Source organism: Nesoenas mayeri (assembly GCF_963082525.1).
Source record: "Nesoenas mayeri genome assembly, chromosome: 6".
Lineage (NCBI taxonomy): Eukaryota > Metazoa > Chordata > Aves > Columbiformes > Columbidae > Nesoenas > Nesoenas mayeri.
The window spans coordinates 37,487,671-37,514,069 of NC_137545.1; the positions used below are offsets into that span (position 1 = coordinate 37,487,671).

Consider the following 26,399-nt stretch of genomic DNA (forward strand, 5'->3'; position numbering starts at 1 on the left):
TTTGTTCCATTAAAAAGACAATACGAAGTATCTGAGGATGCAAAGCTTTCACCTCCTCTCCTTCCACTTCTGGTCGAACAGCATCATCCAGCTGTAAGGGCAGCCGGGGTTCAGCTAAACTGATCACATAGATCTGAAATTGAGACAGGAACAGAAATAGCATGAGACTCAGCTCAAAAGGAGGTGTGATTTACCAAAGGGTATTTCTGACATAGACTTGAAACAGAGTTTGCATACGCTGCTAGCTGGAAGACTGTGATTTTATTCAAATACTTGAGACACATGGGTGCGTTCTCATGACAATACTGGAAGTGCATGCTTCTATTTTCCTTTTGAAAGATTAAAAATATCCTTTTTGCTTCTGGGAAGCATTGAGCTGACCAAGTACAAACTGTCTAAGGGATGAAACTATTGGTGTGAATGTCAGGTCTGAAACTACTAGATTTCAGAGTTTTAGGTTCTGATTCTAGCAAAATCATCCTGTTCTTCTTGTGGTTAACGTATTATTTTACTTATCATCTGATTATACCTGAAAAGCCATTTCAGATGAGGTACCTAAAATATAATCAGAGAATGAAAAACACCTTGTCTTGCCTCAGTCTAGTCATAGGTGCAGTAAATTTTATATTCTTTCACAAAAATCAAGCATATCATAATCTGCACATTTATTAAAACATTTTCCAAATCTGCAGATTTTTCCCAATGCTGTTAGCTAAGATTTTTCTTACTGCTATAATAGCCATTGTACTGTACTCCTGAGGTGACTGCATTTCAGCCCTATTGTAGGCATGCAGTTTGGTTGAAAACCTTTAGAAGGAAAGGATATTACACAAAGGTTTAAATATGCTTTCTATTTAAAGAAACTATAAAGTTGCACTTCCTCCAGCCCTATAGCACAAGCTACAGGAATTTTAGACTTCAAGAGCTGCTATACTGTTAAGCCAGTGCTTTGCTTTTGCTGAGAGTTACATATTCCATTCCATTGTACTAAGGGGAAGATTGTAACTTTCTGATAAAGAAGAAACTTCTGAAAAAAGCAGTATTTTATTACAGTATCTGCTGCGGTTAGGAATCAAAAACTAGAATTACAAGCATTCCCAGCCAAATTGTTCTCATGAGATACTTTATTTTACTTGGTACTGTAATTCAAATGGCAGATAAAAAGAAGGAATTCAAAAAAATCAAATCTCTTAAACCAGAAATGTTTCATGTTTACATATGATATACTGAAATTTGTAGTTCAAAGCAGTTTATTTCTCTGGTGACTGCGTATTGACAAAGTTCATACACGTAGACAGACAGACAGCTGAGATAGGTAATCTCTCAAACAATTAACCAATGCTAGATTTGCTCAAAAAATTACCCTTTGAACATGAAGCTCAACATCTTGCTGAGTACAACCTCCAATTTTCTGATATGCTTTCCTCACAACGCCTTCTACATCCACAATGCTCTCTTTGTTGATGCTGTCAATAAAGATAGGATAGGAGGGTTACTAAATTTCATCACTTACAGCACCAGACTCTACTGAGCACTAGGACTTCCATGTACTGTATGGATTGCTGGAACAACAAAACAGAGTTAAGGATTTAGGTAAAGTTAATTACATATATATATAATAACTGAGTAATGAAGGACTTGGCTAAATATTCCCAGCCACAAGAAATTCAAACTGGGATGGAAGACTTGGGAGGGAAAGAATTGTAATTAAGCTTAGTGCTCACTCGTTCTTTGTGTGTATACATAAAGTGACAAGTTGCATCTTTCTTGTTCTGGGCCACATACACTCTTGTATGTGCCAGCTGATGCAATTATCTGAAAGACGTGTCTTAACCAGCAGAACAACGAACCGAAAGGAAGTTCTGATGCGGAGGGGAAAATCAAAACTGATTGAGCTTGTTTAAACTACATGACTTGTTACTGAAAGATGCAAGATGCTTTTAAGTCATTTCTCTACGACAGGAGACATCTTAATTGCTCTCCACTAACAGTACGTTAAAACACCATGCAACATCTTGAAAGTCTTCCAAAAATGCGGTATAAAGTATGCGTGCTACAAACAAACAATAACAAAATCCTCAGGAGTCATAGGTGAGAAAATCATTTGTACGGCCTGTTTTTATTTAGGTATTTAAGGTACTGGACTTTAAACCAGTAGTATTCTGCAGAGAATATCACCCCCACTGGAAATATGTTTTCACTCTGTCTCTTTGCTAGCCTGCTTACAAAAGGCCAAATATCAGAAAATATTTCTTTCCTTTTTATGAAAAAGCAGGGAAGCAGCAGGCCCACAATTTAACTGCAAATCATAAGAGATGAGCGAGGTTGTCACCAGACAAGCTGCCCACTACTGAACTCAATAAAGCAAAGAGCAATTAATAATCAAGTTTACAAGGTTGAATTCTTTTTTATTAAGACCCCATGCCCCAAAAAACCCAACACACAAACCTCATAGAGCTAAGCTGGGGGGTGGTGAGATAAATACTTCTGTGCACAAAAGGTGTTGCCGAGGTGCAGTAACCCCCAGTTAAAGGGGGTGAGGACAGAGTAGAAGCAGGTACAAGCTACTACTGATGGCAACCACAGTCCTGATCATTGGCATCTGCTTTGTTTTTTCTAGTACCACCCGCAGTATGTCAGTCTAAGGCTGTGAACAAAGCCGAGGTATTTTAGCTCTACAGTAAAACCACATAAGAAACTTTTTAGAATTGAGAAGTTTCTCTTTAGAAATACTTATGTTTGGAGTTAGTCATTCTCTCACAATTTTAAAGTAGGATTTACCCAGCTAAACAGTTCAGTTTCTCTTTTTAGCTGATGAAGGGAATTTAGCTTTCAAAGCCTGAGTGGTATGACCCAGAAACAGCTGAGATACAAATCACCAAGTGTTGCCAACTGCGACTGCTTGCTTGCTCTGCTTTCTGCTGTTCCTGGAGCATCCATATCAGCCCCAAGAAAACCTATGTGAATCTTCCATCTAACCTGGGACAAACTTTTTAATGTTATAAAGTTCAGTTCACATTTAAGTTATCCAACCAAATTTTTTAATAAAACTTGTTGGTTTTGAAAAAAATCTGATGATATTAAAGTAACAGTGGAAAATTCAAGCATCAAAATTCTCCAAATGTAACAGCATCACTGTAAGTAAATTACACATAACTAAAAAAAGCCAAATTCGAGCATTTTAGTTGATTACACTACTTCTTTGATGGTAATAAGTTCAGGTGATAGAACTCATTTGCAGCTGCTCTGAAAGTTATGGAGACCATAGTGCTCCATATGCTTGACTTGCTTAACCATTAGATAATTCCACGTACTAGATAAAATTTGTGAATAGTAGGTTTTTCTGCTACATTTACACTTAAAAGAGCTACAGTTGCTCAAATCACGAACAAATGACTGAACTTGTACAAAGCAGAGGTAGATAGCAGGCCTTAAATCAGAATTTCATTTAGTTAAGGGTGAGCTTCATCTCCATTATTTAAGCAAAGGCATGAAATACAAGACAGATAAGGAGAAATGACACTAAGTACTCACAAGTACACCCTCTTACAAGTTAGTCTCTTTAAAACTCCTTAAAAAGACTGAGGCAGAAATGACAATGCTTTGGATTAAATAGAATGGGATGATAAGAAATGCACAGAGAATATATCATGCTAAAATAGTATTAGGTGTCACTATATATTCTCTTTGCTTTTCAAATAAGTGAATGTCTAAAAGAACAAAAGTTTTACTCTTGTCCTAACTTATTTTTCCCCCTAAACAGCTCTCCTCTGTTTTTCATGCTTCCTTTTTCATGTCAACATTTTGGCGAATGCCCAGAAAATGCTACTAATGACACAAATAGCAGTGTCTTCACTGAAAACATACCTTTCTAATCTGCTGAATAAAAGCCCTCTCACTAATAATTGCAAAGAAAAACAATGTTTTAAACTCACTGAAGCAAATTCTCTGCACTATGCAAAAGAAAAGAATATTTAAATGTTAATGTGTTGTATGAGGGATTCATTGTCAGATTACTGATCCCATGGCTGAGAACTGCTGTTAGTGAAGTCGTTATAAAGCTTTGATCAGACCATGCACAGGATTCAAGATATGCACAATGGTATCAGTTTTAAAATACAGGAAGAACTGGTTTTTACATAATTGTAACTGCAATATTGCTTTGTGAACTTGCACAACAACAGAACTTTAAAACCTTGCACTTGTGATAAAATGTGGTTTTTTCCTCTCTAAATTGGAGTTGCAATTAATCTTTTTTTCATTTGGAACGCACTTTAAAACTGTAACATCCCTTGGTCATTAAATTTGTTACAATTTTAAGATGTATTTAAACTCAGATCCTACCTGACCCCTGTATCCATACATGTGTATAACTGCCTGGGCACACAAAAGCATTACCAAGTTTTCTACTGCATATGACTGTCCTTGTATTTACAAACGTTCATCATCTACTCTAAACTTTCATTTGATATTGGAAAATACGCTTTTGCTCCTTCAGACTATGTATCTAACCTGGTATGGAAGTAAAAGCTCATGTTTTGAGTTCTGTTTGAACTGTGCTCGGCAAGACCCAGTGCTGGAAAAAGCTGAAGTCCCAAACATGGTGCATCAAATGGAAACAACAGAAACCTAGAAGGTGCAGCTTCAATTCCAACAGGTAATTCCAAGACTGTTACTGAAATGGCAACCGGTTCAAGTTACAAGAAACAATCTGCTTTAATGAAATGCCAGCAACTACAGCAGTGTTCTCCACAGCAGCAGCACTAAGTCATCTAGGTGATTTTTTGATAAAGTTCCACTGGGTGACAAAAAAAATCCCAAACAAACAAAAAAAGTGAACAAGTAGCAGAAAAGCATGCCAAAGCCATCACCATTTCCATTAAAGACAATCATATTTCTATCTGTAACTAATATTACAAAGGACTAGAAACTAAATTAAGATGCATTAAAACAGAGGACATCTTGATATTGTTTAATTATTAAAGAAGCCATTTTAGTTATAGATTCATGAAGTTCAACGCTAAAAAGTTCCTCTGCAGAGCAAACCGCTTCTTTAAACCTAATGTTCCTTCCAAAAAAAATCAAGACTATAATTACTAAAGTGTCCACTAGATGCCTTATGTCCCTCTTAATTATCTGCATGTCTATTAGCCAAGACTTTCTCTTTTAACCACAGGATTGCATTATTGCCGTCTGTGTGACAACATCTTTCATCAACAGCTTCATGTTGCAAGCTGAACCCCATGCAGGCCTCCCTAAGTGAATCGCAATCAGCATTTTCTTGATCAAAAGTCTGAAGAACTGGAAGAAACTTCATTATTTCTAGAATTTCAATAGAAAATGTTTTACTTGATGGAAACATCTATACTTGTTCAGACTTTTTTTTTTCTTTGACACTTTTGTGTAATCAGACTACACAAAATATTATTAAATCTAAAAATAAAATATTATTAAATCTAAAAATACTAAATAATTGTAATTAAGAAATAATATTTTATCTGAATGTCAGCGAAAGATGAAGGCAATAGAGCTTATGCTAAAAAAAAATGAGTTCTGTTTGTAAATAGTTGAAAGCATAAATAGTTGATACTCAACTCAATAAGAGCAACTGTAATACTGTCTGCACAAACACAGTAAGTATCCACTAAGCCCTCTGCAAGAGGAGTTAACTGACATTGTATATATGAAGGCCAGGTTAACATTTATTGTCATTCTCTTCATTCTACAAATGTAGCAACCTGTTTCTTGCACCAACATTCTAACACCTGGATGAACCTGGATATCTTCTTGGAAATAAAAACCAAAACAACTTATTCTTCTAAAGTTTTTAAGTAACAAAATCCACTACATGTTTTAAATCATTTTCACAGGAAAAAAAAAAAAAATCACTTGATTTCCCTTCGAAATCTACCTAGCTTCACTATCTGTTCATTGCATCTTGTCATACCTTTGTATCTGTAAAGTAAAGAACGCTCCATTGGCAGTAAATCTTGCATAGGTACCATCAGAGCGGGATTTAAATTACTAATTTCTCTTGGATAGAACAGAGAGTTTTCTTTAGTCTCACAGGAAGGCAGATTTGCCTGACCATATATCATTCCATCTTGCAGCTTCACCATCAACTGTTTCCAATTTGGCTTATATTCAGACACAAAGACAATAAAAGTGGACAAAATATTCCAGAAAGGGTCTAATGACTGGCATATATTAAATTAATGGCATTTTATTGCTCTTTTTCAAAACTCAAGAGATCTCCTAGCATAGCGGGTAAGAGAACTGCATGGACTCCTGTGAAGTCTGTTATTTATCATGATCTCACATTTCTCATCACTGACTTTCCTACATACCAATCCTGAACAAAATCCAAACTAATGACCAGAAAGGTACAAATTCACACTGAAGCGCATCGAAGTGGTTATTCTAAATGAGCCCTCATTACTATGTATTCTTAGCCCCTAGTTTACCATGCCAGTATCTGTCATCAACAAACTTAACAACAGTGATTTGACATTTTGTTCCAGATCACCAATACAAAAATTAAACAGAAATGGATAAAGAAAATATTTCTGCAATAACCAGCAGTTTTCACAGTACTACCAGTTCAGCTAGCTGATAAACTTATGTATAATTTTCTACATTGTGAAGTATTTTCATGCAGGTTTAACCTTTTTTTTCCCTCCATTTTTAACCTCTTTTCATGGATTTTCATTCTCCAGCTGACTATAAAGATGCATCAAGGTATTTCCTGAGCACATTGTTTGGGCAGCTAAACTAGAATGTGTTAACCACCTCTCTCACTGCTCTATCATATCACATGGCTATGGTGGTGGTGGGGTGGAAGGCTCAATGCTGATATCAACAAAACAAATAGAAACAAAACCAAAATTGGCCACATCCAATACTTTATGGAAAAAAAAGCAGGTTGATAAATTACTAATGGCACCACCTGGCAGCTCTGCTGGCTGAAAGACACAATTCTTTCTCTTATGCAGCATCCCTTGCAGGACTAGGCTGAATTATTCTTTCTGATGGAAGAACGTCACAGCTGTCAAGCCACTATCTTGACTGGCTCTATATTGTTGGCTATGTATTTTTTGAAAGTTCAACTAGAAACCTTTCGTAGCTAAATTCACAGATATTTCTTTGTAAAACTGAGTTAAACCAGTATTAAGTACCTTTCACCAAAAAGAACTCAAATTCTTGTGATAAGAGATAACTAGTATATGCATGTTGCTAGACCACAGAAGGTTATGAAAGTTCTTGGTTTCCATGTGCCAATATCTAAAAGAGGAACTCGTTTGTTATTTATGAAAATTTGTAAAAAATTGCTCATGATTTAATCAGTTCTCATTAAAAATTCAAGATCCACAATTTCACAGACTATTCTAAAGGAAGTTTTGGACCCAGTATCAAAATATAAGAAAGCAGCACATGAAAAATAAAGTTTATGTACTACCAGTGGAACAGTTCAGTTTAAAAATTTAGTTGAAATGTGAGGTATTGAAGCTAAATGTTTTCTTCAATAAATGTGTATTTTTTTCATTTAATGTGTAGGAAACAAGAGGAGGCGACAAAAAAAGACACTGAGAAAGGTAGAGAAACAGTATAGTTATTTTTAGACACCTAAGACCAGCCTGATCTGCTGGTAATAATGGCATCATTCCCCAGCAGGTGAGAACTAGGAGGAGAGCGCCTGAAAACAAGGCAGGTGCTGCTGCTGCGCTTCAGGTCATACTGACCACAAGTGCACCCAGAAGTCAGGGAACAACCGCAGGTTCTGAGGACAAGTGGCAGCTGCAATGGTGGTATCAGGTAAAATTGTAGGAGATAAAACACTAGAAAAAGTGAGAGAGCCTGTCAGGATATTCATAAAATAGGTTTGTTGGTGAGAAGGAATGAGAAGATGATTGCACTAACGGTGTTAAAAAAACAGAAGCAAAGCCCTAAAAGAAAACACAGAATGCTGCAGCAGAGAAAGTTCTGCTATTCAAAGCACATGACAATAAGCAAGGAAACATTTCAGAACCACAAATAATGAGTAACATACACATGCTATAAATTGGAGAGGCTGAAGCATCGGGGTTTAAGCTGGAAAAAGCTATCACAAAAAGGAGCAGGATGAAAAGTTAAAACACAGTACAAATATGAGTTGGGCTGCTCAGGTCTGTCACATCAGTAAAAGCAGGGACATGACTGGGAACTGGAAAGAACCTAAGGATGAGGTTCCATCTGACTGAACAGCTCACTGCTGCCAGAAGAGAAAGGAGCTTCGCTTTCTACTCTTTCCAAATACCCTTTTCCACCACTTACCACTCCTTTTTAGCTCTGGACCTCCATGACCTGGTTTAAATCACTAAACTGACAGAAAACTAACTCAGTAAAAAAAGATCAGTGAATTAAAAAAAGAGAGTCATGGAAGGCTTACAAATAGCAGAGTCAGCAAATGAAAGAAAAGAGTAATGATCAACTTCCCTCTCATAAGCTCCTAACCACTGAGCTCTGGCCACCTATGAAATGTAAGAAATTCAGTTGCGAAGGAAAGAACCACGAAGAAAACTGAAAAAGAAAGATGGAGAGAACTGAAGAATAGGAAATTGAGCATCACAAGAGTTATTTCACTGTTCCCTAGTGCAGGTTCTTTAGTGCAAGTACAGACTGTTGGTAGGTTAGAGGAAGATGAACTGGGGAACAAGTACATTATATTCTTAATTCTTTTCAAAGCTCCTAAGCGCTGGAGAGAGCAAACTATTTCATGAAGAAACAGAACACTCCACTTTGGCTCATAAACACCTGTAAACAGCATGTTTCACCCTGGCACTGCCAACACTCAGCACTGCCAAATAGCAAACACTGCTGGTTCTGTTTTCTTGTTGCCTTGAACCTCAAACCTTCTCAGCACAAGCATTATCCCAACCTTCTTAACTTGGCTTCTGGAAATCTGTGCTATAATGAATCCCTCCTCTCCCTGGCATATTGAAGGTTGAAGGCTGGGGCACTTTTGGAGCTAATTAGTAGGGGCTCCTTTCCCAGGCATGAGAGTAGTGCCAAGAACCAAACAGAAGCAACTCAAGTGCCACATGTTCAACATATTATTGCACTGAATTGATCCACATTTTTATTTGCGAACAAGTAGATATACACGACTAAAAGCTCTACTATAAAAACACCTTTGTCATGCAAGTATACTGGACAACCCAAAGTGCCATTTTTTTATCTTTAAGAATGAAACAAACCAAACAACTGAATTTAAATTGCTGCAACAAACATCTGTTTAATTGGCAAGTCTTGCCATTAACCCCTAAAATATTTTTAAAAGTAACTTAAATCCCTCATTAAAAATTCTAGTGCCAAAAATAAATTGTAAATAAGATTAACTCAGTGCACAGAAGCCACTCTTAATTTCTTCAACTCAGTAAACCACTTGCAACATGGAGCTTCTTCACATCAGTTCTAGCTATAAAACGTATCACTACACTGCACATCTTGTAGAAGAAAAACCCTGCACATGTGCAGACACACACAAATAGCACACAAAATGAAGTGTCCCGCTAAGCTCAGCTTGCCAGACTTTTTGTTAGGCAGCTTGAAAGTAAATGTAGGTTGTCTGTGGCGAGAGAATGCTGCTTCAGCAGTTCAGAATGAATTTCAAGCCTGTTCTCTATTTTATCTTTTGTCAGTGTAATGTATTCAACGCAAAAGTGAACTGACAATTTAAATAACTACATTTTAAAACAAACGAAGCATTGATGTTAATGTGTGAAAATGGTCCCAGCCCCTGGGAGCCCTGGTTCCCACCATTGTTTACTCTGACAACAGGATATAATTGCTTACTTACTTGGCAGCAAACTTTACCATCTGCTTGCTCGCATGCTGTCCCACAGCCACCAGAGCCTGGATATTAAACTGCTGCTGACGCAGGACTAAGAAACACTGCTTGCCTGAATACAAAGGAAAACAACACAGGTGTATTAAGGACAAGTTACTTGAGGGCTTTGTGAATGAGAAAAATGCTTTACTACTTTAAAACTCAACTGAGCTTTTAAGAGAGGAGTGTGAGTCTCTCTCCCTTGCCACCCGTCCCACCCCAAATAGCAACATCAAACTAGTCTGCATGTACAGACACCAGGCATTGAGATAAATCAAATAATTCTGCCTTACATCTACAAACACATGAATGGGCATTTTCTAAAAGTAATAATAATAAGCCTTCCAAGACAAATAACATCTAGACAAAACAAAAATTAGAACTCATAACTTTTAAAATACCTATTGTTCTTCAACTGCAAGAAGTAAATCATACTTTTCCTTGTTGCTTTGCTCACAACTACTTCCAGCTCTACATTCTTTTAAAACAAGTTTTTTCTCATCTTCTCAAATTAAAGCTGTAAAGTTCATTTCACAAAGCTGCTCTGAGACAAATAGGCTTGATTTTGCACCACAGGGACTAAACCAACAATGTTCATTCTATGATACCCCACACATTCAGGATGAAGGGGAACAAAAGGAGTATTGATTCTGGTGAATGACAAGAACCTAAAAGAGCCCAGTAAAAATTCCTGGAGGAGCAATTTATTCATTAACAGCTTAGGGAAAAAGAAATTAATAGGCATTAATAATAATTTACAAAGAACACAGTGCACTTTGTTGACTTTTAAAATGGATATTTCTCAAGTCAACAAATTCTTTCTAATCTGTTTAGCTGACAGTTACAATAATTTCATATTTCTCCTCACACCTCTAATAAACATTTACTCCTTAACTTAGACTCAAGGAAATATGGTGATTTTATATGCTTCTTCCTCAGAGAGAGAAATTAACAGCAAACACTTCATTGTTGTACCAGCATTTGATAAAATGCATCAATATAATTTTAGTTCTGAGTTCTGACTCATAACATTATAACATTGCCACTAAAATGGTGAGAATAGGATGAAGCCAGAAGATTTGTTAAAGATAGCTGTTTCCCAGTTATTGTTGACCTAGACTATAAAACATTAAAATCAACATACATCTAACTTGAACACTGACACCAAAAAGCCTTTTGCAGTTTTCATTTGCAATTATGTAGATTACCATTCCTGACACATAGCTGCAGAAAATCTAAATAGTATCAGAAGATAAACGCAGAACATTTGACATACAATGTGATGGAAATCCAAGCAAACATATAAAACTAGTACAAAACATTATTAAAAATTAAAATTATAATTCTGGAAATACCTAACGTTGTCCTATGATTGTGATTTCAGAAACGCAACAAAATTAATTCTGTAATTTCAGAAAACAGAGTACAACTATTTCTGTATTCCTGAGGCTGCCATAACTAAGGAAAGAAGCTAATATGGTACAGATGTATGTATTTCTTGCAGGCAAATATTAAGCCACAGATTTAAATTAGAGAAGTACAGTCTTCAGAAATTAAATAGAGCCTTCAGCAGTACACATGCCTTGGTTTTAGATCCAGCAAGTCAACAAATGAAGTACAATTTTTCCATAGGTCACAATATGCTAAGTTTGTTTAGATAAGCTAGGTGTATCTCACGCCTTTGACATCTCAATACTTCTTACTTACAATGTGGTTTGATGCAGTATTTCCTAGAAAACAGTGTTTGTCTCCATGATTACAGTGACAAATAATTTAGCAAAATATGATCCAGGTTTCAACAATGCTATATCAGGTGTTCAAACAAAAAACACAACTGAAGACAGCTACAATGTCATTCAGCTAGTAAATATATGGAGGGAGCTGCTATCATACTGATCAGAAGCAAAAGTTTGGCAGTTGTACTTAATCCCAAACACTAGAAGTCTGATGAATATCTGCATTTTCAAAAGGACTCAGATCTTTCTGTCATGAGTAACAGTAGTTGTTTTCATGAGGAAAGAGGAAGTCTTGTGGAATATAACCACTTCTAATCACACAGAAGATAAGTGATCAAAAAAACCTCACTGATAGGAATAGTTAAAACATCACAGTTACACAGATTATAAGAGGAAACAGAACTTTTCCCAAAAGAGCCTAATGCATACAAAATAAAGTATCAAAAAGACAAGCTCTAATCAAATCTACTTAATGATTAGATGCCTTTCCAAATCAAGAGATGAAAAAAAGGAAACATCAGAGTGAGAAAAAAATCTGGATTATGGGTTGTTCTCCATATGTTTCAAAACATTTACATGGTATTCAATTGAAAAGTATAAGACCAACTTGATCAGATTCAACAGTAAGCTACTCTAAGTTTCTATAAAACAAAACAATACATTGTCCCACAGAAATGTCTATAAACATGAAATCTTTAAAAGAAATTTGGTTAAAAAGGTCTGACACAGTCTAATGCAATGAACTTCTAGTCACTGAACAAATAAGAGAGGACACCACAGAGAATCCCATCAAAAGTAAGCACATAAAACCAAACATTAATCCATTTCCTTTCTTGGATTGAAGTACCAAATGACAACAGACCTTGTGAGAGAAAAGGGTGTGAGGAAGGAATTTGCATAAAGAATAAAAAAAGTTTGGTCATACAAATTAATACATTCCTAATTACAGAAATCTGCCAGCAAAGAGAAAACTTCATGTGGTTTATTGTAAATTGGGTCCAGTATTTAAAATGCTCTTGGTGATATTCTTATTTTCAAACATACTATTTTGATATTTTATAAACCTTTGCACTCATAAACCAAAACCAAGTTCAGGTCTAACATACTGCACAAGTCCCAGCTGCCTGGCAGAGCTCAGACAGATTTCCCAACTGCTTTTCAATGATAAACGTGATCAGTAGCTTACGCTGGCTTGAAAATAAGGCCAGAAATAACATTTAGTCAATCTATGACAAAAACCACAGGGCCCCAACCATTTCAATTTTAGTATAAACCACAGAAATTCCCAACACCCCATTCCTCACACACCCTTCATTTAATTTCCATCAGGCTTCATGAGTGGCTTGCTATATGAGACAGCTGGATTCTGCAGTTGTTCACATTCTTTTTTTTTGTTTATTGGTCAGAACAAGACAGGGTTAAATAAAGGATACGCTGGTTATTTAGGAGTCAAATTTGAGCTTCTGAGAAAAACTAAAGCTATTTTTCTGTAAGACTTTCCTGTTTCCTGCAAGACTTTCCATAATGGTAGGAATAGCGGCACGATGTGTGTGGGAAAGTCTAACATTACTTTTTACTCTTTAACATTTGCTTTTCTGGTAAGATTCTTTCCCCTAAAGCTTAAGTAAACAAACATGTGGTACTCCCTGAATGTCCGAATTGCTCTGTGTTGTCAGACCAAGAGGGAACAAGAAGCACAATCAATAAATTAAGAACATTTCATGCCCATAATCAACTCATTTTGCTTTAATTCTTCAGGTTGTGTTAAAGAGCTTTGAAAAGAAGCACTTTTAATTAATGAAAAACAAGTCTTTCCTGAGGTCAAAGGCAAAGGATGACAAACAGCTTCTCGTGAGTTAATATTGCCATGTTACATAAATGTTACTCTGATTAAAGTAAATGCATACATCATGCAAAATACTGTATATAAATGCAATACAGAGACAGTAATAAACAACCATTGAACCTTATGTCGTTTTAAAGGTCTGCAGAGACACTTTAATATATAAAATTCTGTTAATAGTCTGAACTCTTCCTACAATTGGCAAAAGAAAAAGCCACAAAGATACTCTTATTTGTATACTGATAGCAACATTTAAATAGGATAGTGTCTACTGCTTGAACTACTTCAAGTTGTAGTGACCAAGGTTTTCACAGCTTCAGGGAGGGTTCACATTTTCTATACATAGCAAAGAGAGACTTCTGTGTAAGACCATACCACAGAACTTTAGGATTTAGGAAGTCACAGAGGACTCTCTAAACTGAAAGAGTCTAATAAAAAATAAAATGAGCATTATTTGTATATATTTACATGCAGTTACTTATTTTAACTGACTGCAGTACAGATGCTCATTAAAAGGGACATTTTTTAGGAAAATGAAGACTCAAAAAGAGAAATTAATCTGGTATCTGTGACAATATTCTGTATTGTATTCTTGCCCCTAATTTGTATTATTCCCAATCCTAAAACTACTGTTAAATTTCATTCGTGAATATAATTTTTTTACACTCCTTTCTTTCAACTCTTGGGAAGACAAGGTATTTATATCTCACCACAGAGCTGCCAAACACAACTGAAACCAGTATAACAGTTGTCAGCATCTAATGTCAACTGAAAAGGCCAAAGCCTATTTAAGTTTGCATATGGCAAACGGATCTCCAGAGAGAATTTTGGGTTCCAAGGAAGAAATTTGGCTGCCAGACAGCCAAGCAGGACAGCCCACACTACTGAGAACCTATGAAAGGATTTTCCCTTTGTCTTGTTAATGAAAGATGATGTTTCTCATTTTAAGTTCAAATTGACATCATCAGACACTGGTAACCGAAAGTAAAAATTCTGCAATTTCAACACAAATTTTTATTTCTTGTTGAAGAAAAGGTATAGTGAAAATATTCATAAGCAGCAGAATACATATGGCCTGTTTGACAACTGATACAATTATAATAAATCATGCTTTACAGTGGAAGCTTGTAACACCCAAAGGAAAATTGCTATAATATTTTTAAGTTCCTATTATTTATAATTGTCTGTACATTACTTAGGAATATGTTAAAAACCAAAATTCACTTTTACTACAATGGAAAAGTAATACCCAATTTCCACTCAGCTGAAAGTAAAATTTCCTTTTACCCTGTTGGGAAAAGAGAGGTGGAAAAAAGTTAAAATAACCAGTTAAACTGAACACCAAGTGAACACTGACTAATCAGGTGGCAAAGTTTTCTTGTATGCAAGACATAACTAGCAGGTGATGAACCCAAAATATAACATTCAGGTTATACCAACAATATGAGGAAAGAAAAATAAAAACCCTGGAGACATCTCACCTTTAGCTCTGCTTGTATGAATTCTGCCACGAACCCAAACCACTTCATCAGCCTTCTCCACTGTCAAGTCTTTTATTCGAACCAAAACTCTATCTGAATTACAGAAAAACAACACGTTTTAAAATGGTTTTGTTTTTTTTGAAGCAAAACATTTTTCACTTTAAACTCCAAATACATATTCGCTATAATTTACAATAAATCTAAATCATTATTTTTTGTATTTACAGCATGATAGGTGTATTGGAAACACAAGATCCCATTTCCTTTCTCAGTGAATTTTACTTGATCATGTAGTTTTAAATTGGTTCATGCTTATTGTTTGACTTATATAGGAGGGTGAAACTGCACTAAAACAAAAGCAAGACTTACTGGAGTCCACAGATGGCAGAACCCAGCATGACTACACTATTTTTGATAGGACTTCCCCGTGTTGCACTTATTAGTCTGGATTTCTGCTAGCTAAGGGATGTCTGCCCTGCAACTCTGCAACATGGCAGTTGGCATGTTGAACACAGCAAAACAAAGGCTCAGAGGTGACATGAGTGTTCTCGGTATCTATGTAAGGCAAATAAAACTGTAAAATAATTGTTATTTAAAATGAAGACTAAAAGGAAACCACAAATAAATGTGCACTGAAAATTAAAAGAAGATTTCAATAAACACAACAGCATTTTGGAACAACAGTATTATTGTGTAAAACCAGTAAAATTTATTCTAAGAGACAATCTCTTTGACAACCTGATGAAGCATTGCTATCATTGTAAGAGCCAGGATTCATCAGAAAGAACCCTTCAAATTCCATGTACTCAAGAAAGCTGAATAACAATAGGAATGCATAGTTTGGAAAAGGCAGATTTTGGATAGCAAAGGAAAAATGAAAATTATCCAGGGAAATATTTTTAAATAAAACAGGACTTTAACAATTTGATACAATCATAAGCTGCCAAGATGCTGGCTGCATGCCACTATTGCTTGAAACGTACTTGCTTCACTGTATTTTGCCATAGATTGTTGGCCAAATGTATTGTTGCATGGTCTCCAACACTTATGTCGTATAGTATCTACAAATCAGTTAGAGGATATACATAGCACTGCATAGAACCCAAACAATTCTAACAGCTACACTTACTTATTTACAGTTTGTATGTGGTTAAAAAGACTGCTTATTAGGCCAAAAAAAAAATCTTCAAGGGAAATATTTATCCTTATGGGTCTCTTCCAACTCGAGTTATCCTATAAAATCTATTACACAAGCTAGTTCTCTCTCCCTGCCTTTCATCACAGATATGGTTTCAAACTAACATTAATTTTCTAAAACACTTCCACTCTAGACTTTTCCCGCCAGAACTTTTCCAAAGTTTTGCCTACCCCAGGTTACCATCTGCTGTTCTGGCCTCCTTCCCTCTGTCTCTGAATACCAGTCACAGCTTGCCCTGCAAGCCTATTATTCTGCACTGGGAATTCCAGGGGGGTTGAAAATGTTTATTAGCTTATGCTCAGGGCAATGAAGTTTTTTCCTCACAGATACCCATCAAAACCAGAACAGAATGAAAATGCACAGAGAAATATGATAGGAAATAGGCTCAAATATATTAATAATGTGCGTGTGTGTGCACACGTGGACTGGGAAAGAGAGAAAGGGGAATAGAGAATGTTATTATTTGCCAGGAACTTCTGACATTCAAACTTTACCAGTATAGTACTATAAGGATCATGCAACCAGAACAACCCATAAGCACTAGTATTTCTAAGAGTTTGATATTCACATAGTTAAAATTACCTCAGTCAACTTAAAATTGTGTTGTTAGAAACTTAAAATATTTTCCAGGCACAAGCATAAAGATACAATGAGGTGTTACTCTTTTTATGAATCCTTAGTGTTACAAGAACCATCTGCCTTAGATAAATACTTTAAAAAATCTTTTGGATACATAATGGTTCATGTTTCATCAAGACTAAACAAACACCTTTAACACAAAAAAAAATTATATAGTATGAATTATTAAAAATCATTTCATTAAAAGAGTAATAAAATAATACCCAAAAAGAGACATCATGAAGTCATTTTTTCCACCAGCAGATCACAGAATCACAGCACAGCTGAGGCAGGAAGGGACCTCTGGAAGTCACCTGGACCAACCCCCTGCTCAAGCGGGGTCACCTAGAGCCAGTTGTCCACAATCATGTTCTGATGAGTTTTTAATATCTTCACAGAGGGAGACTCCACAATCTCACTGGGCAATCTGTGGCAATGCTTGGTCACCCTCCTAGTGAAAAACCTGGGTTCTGATGCTCAGAGGGAACCTCTGGTGTTTCAGCTTGTGGCCACTGCCTCTGGTCCTGTCCACGTGCTCCACTGGCAATGCTCAATGTAGCAACTGTTAATGTAACTTTGTTTCCCTCCTTCAACACTTCCCAAACCTAGTCTTCTTTTCCTCTCACTTCCAAAACATGACATGTTCATGATAATGTCTACATTTGTTAGTGTAAGCAATCATTTGTCACTCATTTTCTCTTGTCCAACCAACATAGTGTAGCTAAAATCTTCCCGCTGTACTCTCACATATCATTTCACCTGGAATTCCTTTCAGTTCATTTCCATCTCTTCCATGATAAAAATGATGCTTCTTGCTCTCACCTTTAAGGTCCTCCCACCATACTCAGACTACTAGCTACTTCTTGTTCCACAAATGCAAGCTATATGTACATTTTCTGTGTTCTTGCCACATAAAGACTTAAAGACAATGCAAAAACACTTCAAAACATGCTACAGTTTCAGTGAAGCCAAGGGAACAAAGATTTTAAACAAACAAAACACTCTGTAAGTCTGAAATTACACTTACAGCCCCAATTCAATATTTATGCTGTCTCACCTTCATTGCCATTTTGAATCATGTTTAAGGGGAAACTATTTTTTGTTTCCTTCTTGTATAGGGCAATCTCTCCTTTACAACACACTAAATACCTTTCTCTCAGAACTCAACCTATTCTAAACATAGGGAGACAGGATAAAAACCCAAAAAGCTGTGTGGGTTATACAAGACAAAAATCACTTCTCCACCTGCAAGCCCCCATTCCCTGCCTGTCACATCAGCCTGTTCACTAAGTTCATTTATATTGCATCATGGAGTTCTGAACAGTATGACCAGTATTTCTGCTGTCCCTATGAAGAGACAGCATCTTTACAATGTTGGATACATTTCAAAAAAGGTAAGTTCATTAAAAAATCTTGAAAGTCAAAAGCACTATAACATGAAAGCAACTTCCAGGGAGGGGAGCTGAAAGTCATGTGGCTGAAAGGAGAAAAAGGAAAAGGCATATGTGCATTTTACTAGCAACTACAGCCGCGAGCAGGCAGGAAGGACTTAAAGACATGACGTAACAGGAAGGGAGAACATCAGAGAGCCCGGGCAGCCAACATCAGCAGAGGAAAAACTAAAGTGGGCCAAGAACGGAGGCACAGGTGTCTGTGAGATCAGCAGAGCGGGGTGGAGCATCTAAGCAGCAACTCTGTGAACATGTGATGAGAGTTCTAATTTGCCTACAGAGGAATAAAAACAGACGAGTTTTAAAAGGACAACAAGCCTATGCCTTGGAAAGGGTGAGTAATTTGCTCCGATCACTCTAAGATTTTTAATTTCCCACATCCAGCTGGTGTCCTCAGGACAGCACAGCTACTGCAGTAAAGCCTAAAAGCAACCGTGCTGCAGCTGTCCAAACGAGCTCCTGCCCATGTCTGTGCTGGCTGTCGGTTCCAGACACCAGACAGTATGTGGATCCACACATGTCATACTGCAATTCATTATTCTGACTTAGAAATGGCACCTACCCACACAGACTTCATAAACAAACAAAATTAATACAGTACAGACAGATAGGAACACTTGCATTTGTGCTTCCTCGCCACCCCCTGCCCCAAGCAGCAACTCCTCCAAGACACTCAAAGCAATCAGAACACTTTGGGGAAAAGCATTCATACACTACTGATGTGAAGCGATGACTTCACCCTCCTGTGAGCCCTTTGATAAGAGCTCTCCCCGACAGGAACTACTGAATCTTTAAAGAAGGCATTACTCTCAAAGAAGGGACTAGACCAATCTTGAACTTTTTTACTACAGGCATCTTGGTTTTTATTGTTATCTAATTTTAGTGGCCTGGATAAGCATCTTCTAAAAAATGGAACATCAGGAGTGTTGTAGGTTGCATTTTAAGCCCAATGGAAAACCTACTCAATCTTGTCAATACATTGGCTTTTTTTTTTAATAAGGATCAAGGGTACAACAGACCAAAATACACCACTCAGGCTTTTTCATATAATTTCCTGTCAATTTCGCCATTTTCCCTCTCAACATAGGGTGTTTTTTTTTTTCTCCACAGTATTTTTGAGTGCTTCTTTTGAATAGGAGACACTTGGTAGGGTGGACTTTATAAGATTAGGATTTGATCCACCATCTCGATCTGCCAGTCTGGGTCTCCCACGCAGTTGTTTGCTATGGAGTGTGAAACTGGTAGAGGAAACACAGCTTGTAGAAACTCTAGCGAGCCAAATGCCATCAAAGAAGAGCGCAGGTAAGGAGATCCACCAGTTATACATTTCACTATGAAGAAGGTACAAGAAGCCAGTCTATTGTCTTCCCTCATTCCTGTTTCATGCACTGAATAATATGAAAATTAATATTTCCTGGGATGCTGGCCTGGAAGATTGTTCTCCAGCTGACAAGTCCTTCTGAATCCCAATTCCCCATCAGTATGAAGATTTCCTGAATTCACAGTGGTGTGAATAATTATAAAATCCATAAATATTAATATATAATATTAATGGGTTTGCTGGTCATATGTAGGAGTAACAAAGGCTGAATATGCAGACATCCTACTCAGAGAGTGCTGTCAGAGCAAGCCATAGCAGAACTTACTCCAAAGAAAGAAAAAACCTGACATCTCTGGACTCAGTACATTATAAATTAGAATTTATTTTTTTAAAAAAAGCCTGCAGTGATGGACAGAGGCAAAATCTGACAGTCTGTGTAGGGTGTGGTCCAGACAAGGGCAAAGACTGAGATTCCATAACCTCTCTGGATTCAGCTCCAATATCCAACCACACACATTACTTGTTTTTCTTCTAGTGAGAATTTCCTGTCTCCCAACTTGTGTCTGTGACCTCCTGTCCAATTACCACACACCTTCAAATATCTGGCTTTATCTTCTCTACACCTTCCCATTAAGTAGCTTTAAACAGTAATATCTCAGTAATATCACTTGCCCTTCTCTAGGCTAAACAAGCCCAGCTCCCTCAGCTTCACCTCATAGATCCTGTGCTTCAGTCCCCTGACCAATTTGGTAGCGCTCCATCGGACAGCTCCAAAATGTTAACATATTCCCTTGCACAGGAAGAGCCCCAAACTGGACATGACACTCCAAATGCAGCCTCACAAATGCCAAATGTATTCAAAACAAGGGAAAGAATGGCAGCAGGATTTGAACAAAAAAGTTTGATAAATGATTTCTCAAACTAGTACAGAGGATATCTAGTACATAACTCCTTTTCCCCCTCCTCTTTTGAAATAAAGTTCTTTTATTTTTTAACTGACCTGGTTTCTCTTGGGATTGTATCATTGATGACACTCCATATCTTTCCTTAGCATAATCCTAAAATGAAGGTGAGAAACATACATCAAAGAAGCATATGCAAAAAGATTAACAAAATCATTACATATTTACCAGAGGTAATACAAAACAATCAGCTATAATATTAAAGTCAAGAAATTGTGTTTCAGACTCTTAGATATGCACAAGTGAGAGAAGGTAACTGTGCCCTGTAAGAAAAAAAAAATCCAACAACAGCAAACACACCTTAGGATCATTATTTCCTACACAGAAGTTAGTGTGAACACCTCTGGAAAGAGCCCACTCCTGAAATGACATGAGTCCTGCAGAAGTAGACCCATGGCTAAGTATTTCCTTCCAATATTCAGGTACGCTAAGAAATCCAGCAGATTGCACGTCCTTATGACAACCTAAGCAAGCTTGGCTGACTACTAACAAAATGTTGGGTAAGACAGCGCTGGACAGGGCCTTTCAATCAAAAAGACGACAAACCTAGCTTCCCAACTAAGTCCACCCATTTCCAAATACAAAAAGGCCCTAGTTTATTTATTTTATTCTATTCAATATGTTAATCTACGTTCATTCTAAACACTTTACTTGGCGGGGAGGGGGGTGGGAGAGGGAAGGAAGCAGTCTCTGTTTCTCTGTTTTTGATGAATCGTGCCTCATGTCTAATTTTACAGATGCCACCCATACGCAAAATTCCTTACTGCTGATGCATTTTCAGCTTTTCAACAGCAAGAAAAGTTAATTTTATAATGAAATGAACCGGTGCTCATTATTAATACTCTTTTTCCTTCTTGGAGAAATACTGGCCTACAATTTCCCTTATCTTCAAGTCAAGGGCTGGCACAGCTGCCAGGCCAGCAGGAGCCAGCGGTGCCCCCGCTGCTAGGAGCACCACAGCCCAGAGGTTTGTGCTGGTGACTGCAACGAGGAAAGGGCCCAGGTAGGGCCTCCGCCAGCCGCACACGCGTGACCGACCCCCAGCGGGGCTCAGGGTGACCGGAGAGGGGCCGAACTCTTCGGTGAAGCACCAAATGACCGGGTCCGACGAAGGGGGAGGTGTTTAGAGGCAGTGCAAAGGCAAAAGGCAGCTCTGTTCTCGCGTCTGGCCAACTCCCCCACTCAGGCCCAGCCTCCCCGTCCCACAGGCCCCTCGGGCGGCTCCAGCCCCGCGCTAGGCCGGACCCTGTCCCTTCCCACTCCCGGCACAGGCAGCCTCGACGCCGCGCCCGCTCCCTCCCTGCGGGAGAACCCACATCGGCCGCCGCCGACTCTTTGCTGTCCGGACGGTGGTCCTGGTCCTGGTCCTGGCCCTGCCCGCGGCCCGCAGCGCTCGGCATCCTCCTGCTGCTGCAGCCGCACCGCCCCTCACCCTGGCACCGCACGGCCACGCCGCTTCCGCGCTCCCGCTTCTCGCGAGAGCTCCGCGCGGGCCGCCCTATCGCGAGAGCGGAGCCGCCACGGCGGGACAGTGCGCAGCGGCGGGAGGCGCACGCGCCGCTAACGGCTGAGGCGGGGCGGGCTTCTTCCCCTCAGCCGCCTCAGGGCGGGCAGGCGAGCGAGCGGGAGGGAAGCTCCATGTGCCCTTCACCTCAGCACCCCAAACGATCGTTTTCACAGAATCACAGGATGTCAGGGATTGGAAGGAACCTCGAAAGCTCATCCAGTCCGATCCCCCTGCCGGAGCAGGAACACCCAGATGAGGTTACACAGGAAGGTGTCCAGGCGAGTTTTGAATGTCTGCAGAGAAGGAGACCCCACAACTTCCCTGAGCAGCCTCTTCCAGTGTTCTGTCATCCTCACTGAGAATAAGTTTCGTCTCATATTTAAGCAGAACCTCCTGTGTTTCAGTTTGTACCCATTACCCCTTGTCTTAACATTGGTTGTCACCAAGAAGAGCCTGGCACCATCCTCCTGACAATCACCCTTTATATATTTGTAAACATTAATAAGGTAACCCCTCAGTCTCCTCCAAGCTCAAGAGCCCCAGCTCCCTCAGCCTTTCCTCATAAGGGAGATGCTCCATTCCCTTCAGCATCTTCGTGGCTTTGCACTGGACTCTCTCCAGCAGTTCCCTGTCCTTCTGGAACTGAGGGGCCACAACTGGACGCGATATTCCAGATGTGAGTTTTCATGAAACTTTGACCGACCTGAAGAGACTGAGCGCCTTCAGCTCTGCTCTGGTGCTGAGGCGAAAGCCCCCATGCCGCACAGCAGAGGTGTGCCGGGCTGCGCTGCGGCTCTGAGGTTGGGCGGGGGGTGGGTTTGGTGCTCACTCGCCCTGCTTCCTAATCCCTAATTCCCAAGGTATCGTGTTGGGCTGTAAAGTGGATAACTGATGTGATCGGCTCAGCTTAGTAGCCAAACCCAAGGGCACTTTGGCTTTATCTCGCCAGCTAACTTGCCTTGCCAGCGCTCACCCTCATGGCAGTTTAGTCACTTGTCCGCCTGCTAATCCTGCTGTTTATTATTAGTTAGCTAAAACACAAAGTAGGTCTGGTAGCTTGGGGAGAATGAACATTAGTGCAAATCCAGGTGTTTCCCTCCAGCTGAGTGTTTAAATCAATGCTATGTTATCGAGGCCAGGGGTTGCTGCACATGCCAACTTTCAAATGACAGAAACCAAAGTTTTAAGCAGCTGTTGAATCCTATGGCTATAATGGTTTGTTTTGTACAGGACGGTAAGAAGGAGTTAGCTGTCCTGATTTAAACTGTAGTTCTGAATTTGACTAACTAATCCCTCTTGCGGTATCGATTAGACTTCTTCATTTCCTGTCCTATGGTTGTTTATTTTACAGTGCTTTGTACTGCATTGGTTCAGCGTCTCTTCTCGTGGGAATCCCCTTGCAAAATTCCCCTTCTGAGAGAAGGGGAGAATTATGCACTTCACCATAAGACCGCATAGCTTTCACAAAATCCTTTCTTCTCATGCAAAGCACTGTTACAAAGAATTAAGATCCAGTGACAGAGAAGGCAAATCACAGTTTTCATACCTCCTCATCACAAGACACAAAGTTATGAGAATAGGGTATCATGTAGTCTGCTTAAACATTAATGTAACAGTAACAAAACACGTGGATTTCTTACACCCTGTCAGTTGCGTCTTTTCTGTTACCTATCAGTTAGAACGCAAGGCTGAACAGAACTGCTGCTGAACCTTAACAGACAGATAATGCAAATCTTGTGCGTCACCACGGAGTGGACAGTACCATCTGTACAACAGTGCTCTGTAATTCTGGGCATTTCACTGACTTTGCTGTGAAATTCAGTTAAACCAAACCAACCCTGTAACCCTTATTTTTATGCAAGGAGCCTTCCAATAGAGAATAGCATAATGAGTATTTCCTCTGTGGCAAATAACCTGAAGGTGATTCTGAAGGAAGAACCCTTTTAATATAATGAGGGTGTTGACTGAAAACAAAATATGTCCATTTAAAGGGCACTGTAGCTAATTAATCCATTGCGAAACTTTCAGAAGAAGCATTTTCCGGACTTCATGCTCCCAGGTTGTTTGTCCTGAATCTCTTTGTCTTGCAGTGTGGAAACAGGTTTTTTGAACAAAATTCTACAATACAGTGAAAATAGAAAAATAAATCAATTTTAGGAAGAATTACTGGCAATAACCATTTAATATTTGGTTAAATAAACCTCTCAAAATTCTCCATTTAATTTGTATCTGCAGCAAAAAATTATTTTGCTATATCTGTCTCACTAAATTTATTACAGATCTTCTGTTAAGAAAACAAAATCATGTGTGCAGATGATGTAGCTCATCTGCTGCACCTTCTGTTTCACTGCACTATTATCGAAAATCATGTAATTGGGGCAGTACCTGCAGTGAACCTTAGAGTGATAAGTAGGAGCAAAGCCGGTGCTGGGCCCGGGCGGGAGGCGGAGGGGCTGGGGACCTGCTGGGCGGCCAGCGCTGTCCCCTGGGCCTTCGCCGAGGATTAACAAATGGAAATGACATCACCCACAGCCAATCGGGGGGTCCTGGGGGTGCAGCTGGATGGAAGCCATATCCCACTTAAGTAACAAGACATGACATACCATGTGCTAATGCTAAATAATTTATCCCTCAGGCATATAGTGAATTGCAAAGCCAAGCTGAGGCCTGGTCAACAGTTTGTAGTTTAAATTAAAACTGGCTTTTCTGTCTTAAAGGGAGGGAGGGAGTTGTCAAGTGTTGTGATCAAAAATGGAATGCAGAAATCAGGGTTGTTTTTTTTATTTCCCTCTTCTCCTGTTGTAATTTGATCTAATAAAATACTTTTTAGTGATTTTAGGGATGTACTCTACATGTCTCTATTAACATGCTGAAATATCTTAGAGTAAGCTTTAAGTCACTCTGAATAATGGTATCCAAGATATCCTTGAAATTTAGGCATTAGCACCTGTAATATCCTAAACTGAAGCTATTCCAAAATTTGGTTCTATGTGTATTTGTGTTCCACATGTTATATGGGTGTTTCCATAGCAGAGTCATAAATCTGTCTCATTAGGAATCCAGAGGCTTCTGCTTAGTTTGAAGATAACGCCCAGTCGGCCTCTCTTGTGGGTGGTTTGAGCTAGCAGCACACAAAGCCTGGATATGATGTTCACTACAGCATTTCATTACCTGCTGTTGGCTACCACAACTTGTAGCAAAGCTTTTCCAACTCAGTGGTCCAGCTAAGCTTTTGTTAAAATACGGTGAGGATTTTACTCAAGAGCTGGGTGCCACAGTATGCTGAACAACACTTCCACTGAAACCATGAGAAGTTGAAAGTAGCCAGAACCTTCCATAGTATATCATTATGTAGCACTTTATAAAAATGGTGGCTCAAGTATTCTTTAATCTTCCAGAGTACTATTAATCAAGAAATGAACAGTTAAAATATACACCGTGTTGCTGGGAAGGAGATAGGAATTGCCTTGAAGTTATTTTAGGATTAGAAATTAAAAGGGCCTCTGGCCTATGGAATAAGTGAGAATATATTTACTTAGTCTCTCCATGTTTGGCTAGTTAAAACCTGGAGAGCATGAAGTGGTACAGAGTTATAAGGAGCTGTGGAAAAAAAACACAAACAAATTGGTAGTGTCTCTGAAAGGTCTTCAGGGAATTCAGCTTTATTGCCACAATAGTACACTTTCCACTATGCAATTACTCGTTGTCATGGAAAGGGATTTTGGAGATTTATTTTGGATGCTGCAAAGCATGCTTAATTTAAGTAAGAGGATGCCTTTGATTTTTCCTTTCCATATTTGTTTACTTATCTAGATTCTTGTGTGATTGTCAGGCCAGTATCCGAGTTCTCTTTAGATAACAAAAAGAGAAAAATAAAAGGCCACTGGAAAAAATGCAGCAGCAGCAGCAGCTAAAAAATTATATATTTTTTAAAGTTATGTAAGCTAATAATATGCATTCTATGACAGGGAAAGCTCTTCTATTTATAATTTTCAACCTTGGCAAAAAAATGCATTTTTTAATTGATAAGTCTTTTTTTTACTCAAATATTTGTACAATGAGTAACAAAGCCCTTGCATCTAAATCCAAGTAGGAACAGAATTTGGCAAATCTAATTCCTTCCTGGATTTTCGCAGCTCTACTTCCTTTAGGAAGTTTTTAGTCAATGGGAAACAAAGGCTTATTGAAAGGATTAAAGTTACAACTATTCTCTTTGTTTTAGAGCTTCAATCATGCTTTTCCTCTAGTAAACAACATTTGCAATTAATAAAACCTCTAAAAAAACAGGAACTTTGGGGAAGTACGTGCTTATGATAAGCAGCAGGATTTCTTTTAACAGAACTCTATACAAAGGTGCAGTCTTTTTAAGTTAAGACAATGATAACAATTGGGTTTCTCAATGCATTTTAAAAGTGTT

At 38.5% G+C, this 26,399-nt stretch overlaps 1 protein-coding gene across 1 annotated transcript in view; it reads right to left on the reverse strand.

Moving 5' to 3' along the window:
* The window catches only part of DARS1 (aspartyl-tRNA synthetase 1), a 40,200-nt gene extending 18,284 nt beyond the window's left edge, over positions 1 to 21,916 (reverse strand). Inside the window, exons 1-6 of the mRNA XM_080346670.1 lie at positions 21,792 to 21,916; positions 20,514 to 20,571; positions 14,926 to 15,018; positions 9,836 to 9,938; positions 1,364 to 1,466; positions 53 to 133 (exon numbers count right to left, since the gene is read on the reverse strand). Coding sequence (XP_080202796.1) covers positions 53 to 133; positions 1,364 to 1,466; positions 9,836 to 9,938; positions 14,926 to 15,018; positions 20,514 to 20,571; positions 21,792 to 21,875 — 522 coding nt within the window. The 5' untranslated portion in view covers positions 21,876 to 21,916. The remainder of the gene's footprint in view (positions 1 to 52; positions 134 to 1,363; positions 1,467 to 9,835; positions 9,939 to 14,925; positions 15,019 to 20,513; positions 20,572 to 21,791) is intronic.
* Positions 21,917 to 26,399: the final 4,483 nt, after the last annotated feature.